We start from the raw sequence: 13,147 nt of genomic DNA, 5'->3' as shown, positions 1-13,147 counted from the left end.
AATCAACCTGAATAATAATAATAATTATACCCAACAACAAAAATAGCAAGAATAAGGGCGAATAACTAGAATCGCAAAAAGACATCAAATAAAAATACATGAAATTAATAGCTAAATATTTTGAGATAAAGAGCCAATGACTTGAGCTTTCTGACTTTCTGTTTGATTTTTAAAGTACACAAAGTTCCTAGACATATTCACAAACTCATAAAGAACTAATAAATAAACACTTAATGCACGAATCATCAGATGTTCTTATCAACAGCTAGATTTATTAAATTTATATTTACATGTATTCAGACCACTGATCTATACTTTAATGACGACGCTTTTGTCCAAAGCGACTCATAAATAATCACAATAGAAGCAAACAAAAACAACAAAAGAGCAATGATATGCACGTGCTATGACAAGTCTCCATTAAATCAATTAAATGGTTGTCTGCAAATAAATAATTTAAAAATTAGTATAAAAAAGACGAACTAATGAACGTCTAAATCCTAATAAAAATCTTTTGACATGTATTAGTAGTATTGTGCCGTTGGGCGGCGCACTTTAAAAGCGCAAAGTCTTGCCCGTCGCCAAGACAACCGCTGCGCGTGGAATGTATCAGCTCGTGAAGTTAAGAAAAACAGTAGAAAGTCTGTCATACGAGGGATTTTATTTATTATTATTTTATTTAAAAATATATTATGTTTATTTATATATTTCCCTGCTAGCACATCAACAAATCACAACTGTATTTTAGTCTATTTCACATGTTCCTGACCACGAAACGAACGAATCCTAGTACGATGAAGGCTACACTCATGAATATTAATTAACCCATGCAACCGTCGCGTAGCAACCCTCCCGCAGCGTCCAGTCACGTAGCTCATTACTATTCATGAGCCTTCGCCTTCGCCGTAGTGGGATCTATCGGTGTGTTTGGTGATGGCAACAGTGTCTCCTCTGCTCGGCTCGCGAGGACTAGTCCGGTCAGGATGTGAGTCGTGACTGACGCTTAGTAACACTCACTCAGGAGAAGTCCTGGGATTCAACTCACACTCAACTCTAGAAATGAGGCTGGAGAGAAAGAAAGAAACACTCCTCTTCTGGTGACTTGCTTTGAGGCAGCTTGGGTCTCTCGGAAGAACAGCTGTGTTTATCAGAGATGTCCAGCACTGTGTCCCCAAAAGTCCCCTCCGCGAGCTCCTCCGCGGACCAGAGGACCGTCGTCGTGGGGGCATGTGAGTACCAACCTGTTGTTATTACAAATAGATATCGTATCTCCCAAAAACTCATCTTCAGTGTCTTAAGCTGACTAATAATGTGGCGATGATGTAAAATAATAATAATAATAATAATAATAACAATTAGTTTTGTTTTACAGGTAGTATTATCTTATTTTAAAATTAATAAACCGTATAAATTACAATACAAGGTCTTAAAGTTTTCTATTAATACAGAGATAGAGAGTCATCTTTAATCCTAATAACAATATTTGGAAAATGTGTAAACTGAGTGTGTGCATATATATATATAACATTATAAAAAACAAATGCTTGCTGAATAAAAAAAAGTGTGTAAAAAGTGATAGTAAGGACATATTGTTAGAAAAGTTCTCTGTTTGGAAGATGCTGTTTGTTTGTTTTTTACTTTTTATTTAATCTGAGAATCCTGACAAAAGTATCACAGGTTGTAAATAAATAAATAAAATGAAGCAGCACAACTGTTTCCAACATTGATAATGAATCAGAATGATTTCTGAAGGATCATGTGATGCTGAAGACCCCAGTAATGATGCTGACTCAGATTTGCATCACAGGAATAAATGTTATTTTAAAGTACATTCAAATAAAATACAGTTATTAAAATGTGCAATAATAATAAAAATAATAATTCACAATTTTAATTTTTTTCTGTATTTTTGTTCAAATAAATGTATCCCTGATTAGAAAAAGTTACTTCTTTATATATATATATATATATATATATATATATATATATATATTTACAGTATATGATCTTAGTATGCTTTCTCTGAAATTAGTGTTATACAGAAATATAAATAGTGCCTAAATTTCCAAATCTCGAGGTTACAGATCTGAGCGATGAGTGTTGTCTGTGGTCTTTTTCAGTTTGTTGTCTGGTGTTTTTCTTCATGATCGTGGTGCTGCTGTTGATCCTGTACCGGAAGGTTCCTCTCTGCTGCAAAATGAGGGCTCTTCAGGAATCTCGTACTGACATGGTAAGACTTTCGTACTTCATACTTCCATTCTTCAAGATCTCCAGTTCTCAGTTAAGTCTCATTAAGGATCAGCCCTGCCTCAGATGTTTCTCCTAAAAAGACATAAATGAGACAATTGATGGCTTTTGAAATGATAGTGACTCTTGGGTCTTGGAGCAATGGGAAATGCTTAAGTTCATATTGATGTTCACAGTGTGCAAGTCTTCATTACTGCTTATGAGGGAGAATTAAGACATTAATGAGATATCATCTGTGATTTTCCTTTCTAATGAGACATTCAATTATACATTTTTTTGCTGTTTACCAAGCAAGGTAAAAAAATATAGTTAAAGTGTTACAATTAAAAACTATACTTAAGTATATCGTGAGACACTGTCACGAAAGCATCTCTCTTTAGGTACACTTTTATTTCATTAATATATTATCTGCAAGTTATTTAAAAATACACTTGCCGTGAACTGCTGTACAAGTTCAATGCAACTGCGTGCGCTTCTTTTCCATAAAGGTAGACAGAAAGTATCAAATGCAGTTAAAGTGTTACTGTACATGTGCCCTAGTTTGATCATTTTGCAAATGAAGAACGTCTCCTAGCATCTGAGTTATCAATGTTTGGTACACTCACACACAAACAGAGATTACATATTATCTTTTTTCCTAACTGTGCTAAACTTTCAAGAGCTTTATCATGTGCTGTGCCAAACACTGTGACTCAGCGCACGGGGAGCTTGTATTGTTAACGTCAGCTATGATCGCGAGCAAAACAGATGATCATAAGCAACGCAAGCAAGAAGTTATCAAGGATTCGGGAACTCGGGACCAAAAACTAATACCAGTTTTAGACAACTGTAAGAAGAGAAACAGTATCAGGCATCTAAACCTGAAGAGCAGAAGTGTCCAGATGCATGCAAGTCGGTTCTGTGAAGCATCTAAACATTCGGTTCTGTTAGAGAGGAGAACTAAACAGTGTGACCGTTCCCCTGACTATGACAGTCACCAGCGCCCACGGAAAGTTACACAGTAATCAGATATTAAACAGGAGTAAAACTCCAGTGTGAAGATGTCTGCTCTTGCACACTTTTAAAAAGAGAACCTATTATGGAAATAAGACACTTTTAAAGGATATACTAATATGTGAACTGAATGTAAAGTTTTCAGACACTTAACTGCATGTTAAGTGAAATTAAACGTAATCGTTGATACTTTTGACTTTAGAGTGCTTTTTGACCTACTTAGGTAGAACTTTGTTCTTTTGACATATTTGTATGTAATTTAATAAACTACATTTTTAATAAAATGGCACTTTACAAAAAGTGTATCATGTTCACTTTAGTGGTTACTCATTTCATTCATATATTATCTGCAAGCAGTGTTAGGAAAGTTGCTCTAAAATGTAATTAATTACTAGCTATTAATTACATGTATTTAGATTACTTGCTCTAAAAAGTATTGCGTTGCTTATTATTAATCACTTTCTAAATCCCTTATCAACCACAAGCAGTTGAACAATAGACTTGCAACTAAAAAATAAATAAAACAAAATTGCATTTTTAAAAGTATTTAAAGGCAAAAGGTTACATTAAAAACATATTTTGATATCATGTTACATTCTGATGTTAAATGCACGATGAGTTCCATACAGTATTTAATGTAATTACATCAGAAGTAACTGTAACCCCTTACTTTTTCATGGGAAAAGTAATCCAACTACAGTTATTAATTAATTTATTATTATTTATTATTAATTCCTTAATTAATTACATATTAACTCGTAACATAAATGTTACATATGTTTCTTAAATATATACTGTATGTCTGTGTTTTTATAAATGCATAACACACAGTATACACTTATGTAAACAAAGTACAAGTTTTAAAAACTTTGACTTTGGATGTGATTAATCGCGAATAATCATCCGACACCACAAATTTAAACATGTCAAAGTTTGGTAAACGGGTTTTGAGAGTTTGAAGCTGTTATTGGTAGCTGAACGTATTATTGAATCAGCAAAAAAATGACGAAATACACATTTATATGGACGTTTCAGTGGAGAGTGTCAGAGCGTTTCTCCCCTAATGTGTCCAGTTCTCAGGACGTGGGTCGTGAAAGCAGATGTTAGATTAGACTGAGAGCGCTGCGTTTATCTGCTGTGTTCTGGTCGTAAAGCAGCACCCTCACACTTTGTGCCTTACCCTCAAGTTATATCTCATCCATTTCCTTTTCCTGTTCACTTTCAACCTTAACCGTTCCCCTCTGAGAGCAGTTTCACCTTATCTTGGCAACACAGGGAAACTGCCTCCACATTCTTCCTCCCACAAAGAGGAAATGCAAAAACTGTTATAGTTAAACTGTGGTGAAGACAGATGTGAGGTACTGGTTAAATGAGGCACAGAAGAGGTCTGTGATGATATCAGCCTCTGTTTGACCACATGCACACAAGAAAAGTTTTAGGAGTGGCCACCATATTGAAACCGGGCGGATTTCAGATCAAACACACCTGATGCATCCTGACATGCACACGCTAGCAAAGATCAGTTTACTGAAATTACCAATTTTACTAGTTTACATAGAAAACCATGACTTCAGTGTCACTATCGTTAAGTTCCAGATGACTCTCCCAGTCTTTGTTTTTTTTTTCAAACATACATAACTTTATTCAACAATTTCAAAACCGCAGCAGGATCACACGCATGCGTCGTGGTACTTGAGTGTGCATCGAAGACTGACACGGAAGGGAAGAAATTGTTGAATAAAATCGTTATTTTAGTTTTCTTTGTGCACAAAATTATTCTTGTAGCTTCGTAAAATTCCGGTTGAACCACCGATGTCACATATTTACTTTTTTAAACAATGTATTCAATATGTTTCTGGATCTTGAATGTGTCAGAAAGCTCTCGGATTTCATCCAAAATATCTCAATTTAAAAGGAGATCTCACGGGTTTGGAACAAAATGAGTTATTAATCACAGAATATAAATTTTTGGGTGAACTAACCCCTTTGGCGAAGAAACAGAATTAGCGACATTACTTTTTTTTCATATAATGACATATATCCGAGTGAAACAGAAAAATCAAATAAATGCTGGTTTAACTTGAATGTGAGCTAACGAGGAGTCCATGTGGACTGCATGATTGGAGAAGTCGATTAGGATTTTCCTGCGAATAATTAAATGGATAAAATAATCTCAAATACTCAAATACTATTTACTCTTAAAAATAAAGGCTATTTGTTAAAATCCGTGGAAACTTTCCATTACACAAAAGGTTCTATGGATTTTTCTTATGTTCTTGACCCTAAAAAATGGTTCATATTTGGGGAACCAAAATGGTTCTTTTTTTGGCATCACTGTGAAAAAACTATTTTTTTATTTTAAAAGTGTTGAAGAAGATGAGATCAAGTTAACATGGTAAAATTCTAATGTTGCATGGCATTTAATAAACTAACTTACTTGCTATAATAGAAACTTAAATCATTTTGAGACATCTATGTGACCCAAAACCAGTCATAAAGGTCAGTTTTTTTTTTATTATTGAGATTTATACATCATCTGAAAGCTGAATAAATAAGCTTTCCGTTGATATATTTGAAAATCTGGAATCTGAGGGTTAAAAAAAAAAATTGATTTTGAGAAAATTGCCTTTAAAGTTATCCAAATGAAGTTCATAGCAATACATATTACTTATCAATAATTTAGTTATGATATATTTACGGTAGGGAGTTTACACATTAATGGAACATGATCTTTACTCAATATCCTAATGATTTTTGGTTTACAAGAGAAATTGCTAATTTTGACTAATACAATGCATTGTTGGCTATTGCTACAAATATACCCCTGGACTTAAGAAGGTTTTGTGCTCCAGGGTCACAAATATGTCCTCTTCCTGAAGAGTCTTCTCCATCTGATCATTAGAAGCTGTGTTTCGGTGGGGGATCAGAGGAGACAAAGGTTTTACTTTCAGTCAGGCACTGAAAAAGGCACACTGTTGATGAGGTCCTCCCCCGACTTCAGGACTGATTTTACACGCTTTTGCTTTTTCACACTGCCTGAATCAGAGGAGTAAACAAAAGGACGTCTCTCTTTTCGGGGGGGACTCCGAGACTGTTGAAAGTGCGAAGCAGCGAGGGAAGGTGACCCCTGACCTCACATTTACTAAACGTGTCTCCCAGAGTCCCGAATGGGAGGGGTGCTGGGAAAGGTCAAGACACGTCACCGTGAGTGACGTCAGAGCTTGTGTTCAAGTCCTCACCAGCGTCACAGATTTGGGTCCGAGCTTTATAATAGAGGGATGATACTTGCCTAAATGATTGTCAGGGGCATTTTTCACCTTTAACAGGACACTTTTTGGTTACACTTTATTTTAAGGTGTTCTTATTACAGTGTAATTTTACATTTAAGTACTGAGGAATATTAGTTAACTACATGGTTAGGTTATGAATCAGAATTAGGGTTTGACTTTAGGTTACTTGCATGCAATTATACATAATTTGTTATAAATAGTATATGCATGTAACATGAGTAACAAGGAGATTTTTTGGGGGGGGGATTTTTAACGATTGTCATAAAAATGTTGTACATTTATTCAAGTGGAATAATAAATATGTCTATGGATATTTTATCATAAATCAAATATTTATTAAATAGAAATGTATCCATCCCTTGTGAAAAAGAAGTACGCTTTAGAATATATATTACAGACACAATATACTTTTAAATTATAAAAGTGTAAACTGAGTGTAATGTTTTTGGACACTTTATTGCAGACTAATTGCAAGTTGTAATACAGCTTAAATTAATATTACATCCACTTCGTTTAAGTTAAGAGTGTTTTTGGACACACTTAAGTACAGTAGGACTTATACATCTTTATATAGAAAATATGATACTATATATGAAATAATTATAAAAGTTATTGAGCCTATTGTGGTTAAAGTAAACTGCAGAATGAACTCACAAGGAATTGTGGTAAATTAAAATAATGTCATTTCTATTGAAATGCTCCTGTTGTGTATTTAAATACATTTTTGATTAAACATTTGTAACGATGAAGTTTTTATTTAGTACATTTGAAATATTTAAATAAAAATAAAAGTGTAATCAAGTACTTTATGTGTGCTTTAGCATGTTAGTCAACAAAATAATTATTCAAAACAAAGATTTAAAGTGTACTTTAAAGTTAACTTTTAAATGGCCAAAACAAAAATTCACAAAATAATTTAATGAGATACTAAGGCAATAATGGATATTGATAACTCAAATATAAAATGTTCAGACATATCAAAGTAATGGTAGAAAATTTGGGTAAAAAATGTGTTAAAAAAGTAAAAAAAAAACATAAAATATGTCTTAAAATGTTAAGAAAACGTCAAAGCGTGTTATAGACAAAAATAAATAAAGAAATTATATTTTGGACAAAGACATTGGAGCCCGCTCTCTTTGTCCAAAATCTAATTTCTTCTTTTTTTTTCTTGTAATTTTGACCGTGCTTTGAAGTTTTGTCACTCTGCCCTGGTTAACCCTTCTCTGCATGTTTTGGCCTGATGTGACTCGTAGCAGTGTCCCGGTGACATGTGGGCTATTAAATGGAGTGCACTCGTTTACTAGTACCTGCAGAAACAAGGGTGCAAAACAGAGGCAGACCTTTAAAACGCCAGTGTGGGGTTTGTTACCCAGGGCCCTGATGACGCAGTAAGACGCTGTATTGTCCCGGGACACAAAGCCTTCTATTTAGGTGTGGGGTAATCACAGAGTGTCCGGCTGAGCTGGAGGAATTCCTCGGCCTCACGCGGGTCCGCCTGCCTAATCTAGTCCTGCATGGGAGGGGAGGAAGTTACTTGGTGGTCCATCTCTTTAGCAACATAATTTATGACCATCCAGAGGTCTGGCTCGGCCATTGCAGATGTAGGAAGAGGAGGAGAGACATTACGCAAACAAAGAAGAGGGTGTGAGCCGCTAAACTATGATTGGTGATGCTTTGACATGTAATCAGTATGTAAACATTGTAACTACTCTGCTGGTGGCTCCGCTCCGGAAAGGACAACTGAACGTGTCTGAATACATTTCCACTACATGTTAACATGTCAAATCAAGTGCATATAGTGTAAAGCAGCAGATTTTTGACAAAAACATTGTCAGCTGATGCAATGGTGTCCATGCATTTTAAATTACAGTATGACCAAACAATTTGAGGCCAATGGAATATATATATAAAGAGGGTTCACAAACTTTTGAATGGTTGTGTAATGAATGATCATTGATGATATCAACCTGATTTTTTTATCTCTCGACTGAACAGGAATCTCCTCCTCAGTACTACAACAGCAGACAGACTCTTGTAGCTTCTTCTGATGTGGAGCAAACACATGACAGCGGTCTTGATAACGTGAATGCACGGGTAAGAGCAAACCTATTTAAATCTGCATCCTTCACCCATAATCATATCCACCTTCATTTACTCATCTTCATGTTGTTATAGAGCTGTATGACCAATAGGCATCAAAACACTTTTACTGAAAGGAAAGGTTTTCTACTTCTCTTCTATATATGTTCTAGATGATAAGAACAGTACATACAGGTTTGAAACAACACGAGGGGGAAACGTTCTAGAAATAGTCATGTTTTGTTTGTGCTTGTGTTTGCCAGTCGGGCTCGTTGTTCCTGATCGGTGTGCCGAGCAGCTACTACCTTTCCCCGCTGGAGCCTCCTCTTCCTCGTCTGCCCTCGTACGAGAGCGTCCGCAAGAAAGACCGCCAGCGGCAGATCCACATGATGATAGCCGACCGCTTCGGCCTGAGCGGATCAGTCGAGACAGAGGTCAGACAGTTTTTGTTCATGCAGCTTTCATGACCTTGTTTGACTAGATGAAGTTAATGGCTTTACTGAAAAATGGATGATGACTTCTCAAAACATACACTTATGCATGTATTCAAATATGAACACACAATTGTTACGATGAAAACACATTGGCATCATCCACTCGAAGCTCTCAGATGTCACTCTGCTAAAACCCTGCTATGATAACAGTGTCGTCTCTCAGCAGCTGCAGTCTGACTGAATATAATAACAATAGAGTTTTAATATGAATGACCCACAGTTTTCTGTTCCGTAACATGATCGTATCTGAGAAGCGGACACATTCACTGCCACACAGACCTCACCTGCGCTGCTGCGAGCGCTTCAAGGCCCTGCGATGTTGACTTAGCGCCAGGAAAACGCATGAGTACACACGCTAATGGGAATTGATGCACATCAAACATTATAAAGCGGTCTATTTCCAAAGGTAAACATTAGTGGAGAATACGGCTCATTGTCCGTCTGTCCTCTCCTTTACTCCCAGGATTCACTGGGGGGATCGTTCACTCATTAACCCTATTATTGAGCTTAATTAGCTGCTTCTCCAGCTGGGCGCCGCGGTGTTGTCTGCTTTAAAATGGCTGGTTTTTTTTAGAAGCCTAAAGGGCAGACGCCGAGCTCAAAGCTTATGAGAAAGAAGAACCAAAGAGAGAAAAAAATGGCTAGAGGAAGTTTCTGCAAAGTGATATCGCCAACTAAATTTGTTTAAATAAATGTCGAGCTCTGTATTGTGAATTAACGTAGTGCAGAGGTCTTTCTCTTTGGGAATATATTCACTTGATAAGCATTATCAATGTTAAATAAATAATAATAGAAGCATACGAGGAAACTAGATTTTTATGTTTTCTACTGAAGATGTTCTCAAGAAATAGAAAAGGTTGTGGGTTCGATTCCCCGGGAACACATGATAGGTTTGCTTAAAGGGATAGTTCACCCGAAAATAAAAATGTGCTGGAAATGTATACTCCGCCTCAAGCCGTCTAAGATGTAGATGAGTTTGTTTTTTCATCAGAACAGATTTGTAGAAATGTATCATTACATCACTTTCTCAGCAAAGGATCCTGGAAGTGGAAGTGAACGGGTGCCGTCAGAATGAGATCCACACCATAATCCACACCACATAATTTCAACACACAGTGAAAGTGTTTAACTTCTAACCATTGTATCTTTCGAGAATACGAGTCCCTTATGAATAATATTTGGTTCTCCAGTAAAAAGGCATCTTGTCTGCATCAGGAGAGAAATATTCTCAAACACAGTTTACAAGAGAAAACTGAAACACATATTTAATCAGCTGTTTGGATTGTCATTCTGACGGCACCCATTCACTGCAGAGGATCCACTACATTTCTCCAAACCTGTTCTGAAGAAACACACATCTACATCTTGTATTGCCTGAGTATTTTCAATCTGAGTACTTTCAGCAAATACACATATCTGAGTAAACCATTCCTTTAGGAGATTAGAGGAGTCCTGCCACAAATAATAACTAAACCGACATTTTGATTAAACACACACAAAAGTGATATGCAAAATGGAGGAGTGCGCCTGAGGTATTTTTCTAGTGCAAGCTGTTGATTTGTGGTGTTATAAGTCAAGCTTTATCTCTGTTCTTGTTTTTCTTTTACACAGCCGCCTCCCACATATGAGGAGAGCATTCGTGAGTCCGTCCAGGGCATTGATGTCCCGTTTGACATCCTGGCACCCGCGGAGGAGCTTACAGTCCCAGACACAGATTTACCTGCATATGAAGATCTACCTCAAATCACAGACTCACAGGACCCCAGTCACACTGTTAATTAAAGCACAAGAACACGATCGGCAGCTGTTGAGCTGTCACTAGCCTGACGAGCAGCCGCTCTGCTTGCAAAAGACACCGAAATAGGGACGGACTTGACCTATGCAATAACTTGCACAAGCACAAGACGAGAGGAGGAGGATGTTGCATCACTACTGGAAAAAGGGAAGAGAAGAACAAGAATATGCAAGAGTTTAAGTTCTGTCGCTGTTAAAAAATGACATGAAACTTCTACTTTATAGAACTATAAGGATTGTAGATATTTCCAAGCCTCAACATTACATCACGTCCCATGATATTATTACATTTATACATAAGTGGGGAATGTTGATTTCATTTTGATTAAAAAAAATGTTGTTGTTTTTTCTTTTTGGGGGGGGAATAACATCCATTTATGAAAAATAACACTAGTGACATCTATTATAACCATAAATAAAGTCTATCTTGATTTCATGTTGAAGTTCATCTAAAACCAAAGTAGCAGCTGGTGTACTGTACTGACCTAAAGCACACAAATAATGAAGATTTGAAGCCATGTTTTTGTACATTACGGGGAAATTGTATCACTATTTTAGGCAGACGAGTTTTAATTCAATCCTGTTTTTAAACAAACTGCTCATTTTTTTTTGTGTACATGTTCCTTGTCGGACCAAATGATACTTTGCTGCGATTCTATTTGTTGAATCTCTCTTTTTTTTAAATAACCTTTTATGAATGCGCTCGATTGTATCACTGTGAATAAAGATGTTAAATGTACAGTTTGCAGAAGTAATACTAGACTTGGACTTGTTTCTTCTGAGATTGGGTCACACTGAATCATCGGATTTTCCTCGGTTTCTTCCCTTTACTGTCAATACTCTACTCAGAGCATATGATTTCAGATACGTGTGCATTCAAATTCAAATGGCTTGAAAGCAGTTTGATGTGTAACAAGTTTGAGGTCACAGGTGTCCTCATTTCCCTCTGAACACGCATTTGCATCTTTCAAAAACTACATGAGATATATTTTCCCTAGGGCACAAGAATAAACCAGATTTGAGAGGTTGTGCTGCGCTCTAATATAGTCACGGCTAAATGAAACTGCAATAATATCTTACCTGTTACTATTTTATATATTTAGCATGTTAGACTTTATTGACCATGAATCAACAGGAGATCCACTCAATGATTAACCCACATGGGATTCACATGTCTAACAAAACTGAGTGTTGATTAAAAGATCACTAAAAGATGCATTCAGTTGATCAAAGTAAATACAGATGCATATTGTAACAATTTTCTATAAAAAAAAAAATAAAAAAAAAAAAAATATATATATATATATATATATATATATATATATATATATATATATATATATATATATATATATATATATATATATTGAACTCTATTTATCAAAAAAATACTTAATGCATCATGTTTTCCATAAAAATATAAAAGGGAAACATTCCCAACAATAACTAACATTTGTTGAGTGGCATTAATAATGATTTCTGAAAGATGGGTTTGCAGTAAAGACTGGAGGGATGATGCTGAATATTGAGTTTTACAGCACAGGAATAAATCACATCTTAACATATATTCCCATAGAAAACAATTAATTTCAATTTGTAATAATATTTAGCAATATTACTGTTTCTATCATATCTATTTTTTTTAATGCAGCACTAGTGAGCAGAAGATACTCTTTTCTAAAACAATGTTTAAAACATTTGGCCTAGAGACCAACAGCTTTCGTCTGGATCCTGAAGAATTGTAGTGAAATTGTGTCTTCTAGTGGTCACTTCAGGAAGTAGCAACTTTCACTCTCCTAACTAGAAACAGATGACCCTTTATTCCTGTTTAGTTACCTGCAACCAAATGAGCTGTGAATGCCTGGAAGCAGTTTAAAGCCTAACTCTTCAGCTCCTGTAGAGTCTTGATTGTCTTCAGTGATGTCCTAATGAGAGGCACCACAGAGGCTTGTCTTCTGTCCACAGCAGCAGCACAGCTGGAGCCTGAATCTCCACACACACACACACACAATACAGAGTGAATGACACACGTCAGTCAGAAGAAGACAGCGGATTCATCTTCATTAGATCTCAGCTCAGCGAGTGATGCTAATCACACTGAATTGGCTCTTTAAGGGGATTCTGGACACAACACACTTGCTTTCTTCATGTAAGACTTCCTGTTAAAACACAATGGCAATCAATGTAAGAGTCTGGAACAGAAGTGAACAGTGCTTGATTTCCAACATCTTCACCCTTGTTGATTCTGAC

The 13,147-nt window shown here is 36.0% G+C and overlaps 1 protein-coding gene across 1 annotated transcript; it reads left to right on the top strand.

Moving 5' to 3' along the window:
• Positions 1 to 928: 928 nt before the first annotated feature.
• On the top strand, positions 929 to 11,656 carry si:ch73-364h19.1 (uncharacterized). Its single transcript, XM_026207420.1, has 5 exons — positions 929 to 1,229; positions 2,121 to 2,230; positions 8,526 to 8,624; positions 8,873 to 9,043; positions 10,715 to 11,656. The coding sequence occupies exons 1-5, from the start codon at positions 1,154 to 1,156 to the stop codon at positions 10,883 to 10,885; spliced, it is 627 nt and encodes a 208-aa protein (XP_026063205.1). The 5' UTR covers positions 929 to 1,153; the 3' UTR covers positions 10,886 to 11,656.
• Positions 11,657 to 13,147: the final 1,491 nt, after the last annotated feature.

The sequence above is a fragment of the Carassius auratus genome, chromosome 28 (genome assembly GCF_003368295.1).
Source record: "Carassius auratus strain Wakin chromosome 28, ASM336829v1, whole genome shotgun sequence".
In the NCBI taxonomy this organism is placed as follows: Eukaryota; Metazoa; Chordata; class Actinopteri; order Cypriniformes; family Cyprinidae; genus Carassius; species Carassius auratus.
Note: the sequence above shows the minus strand (reverse complement) of the source record. Positions and strands in the feature narration are given on the sequence as shown.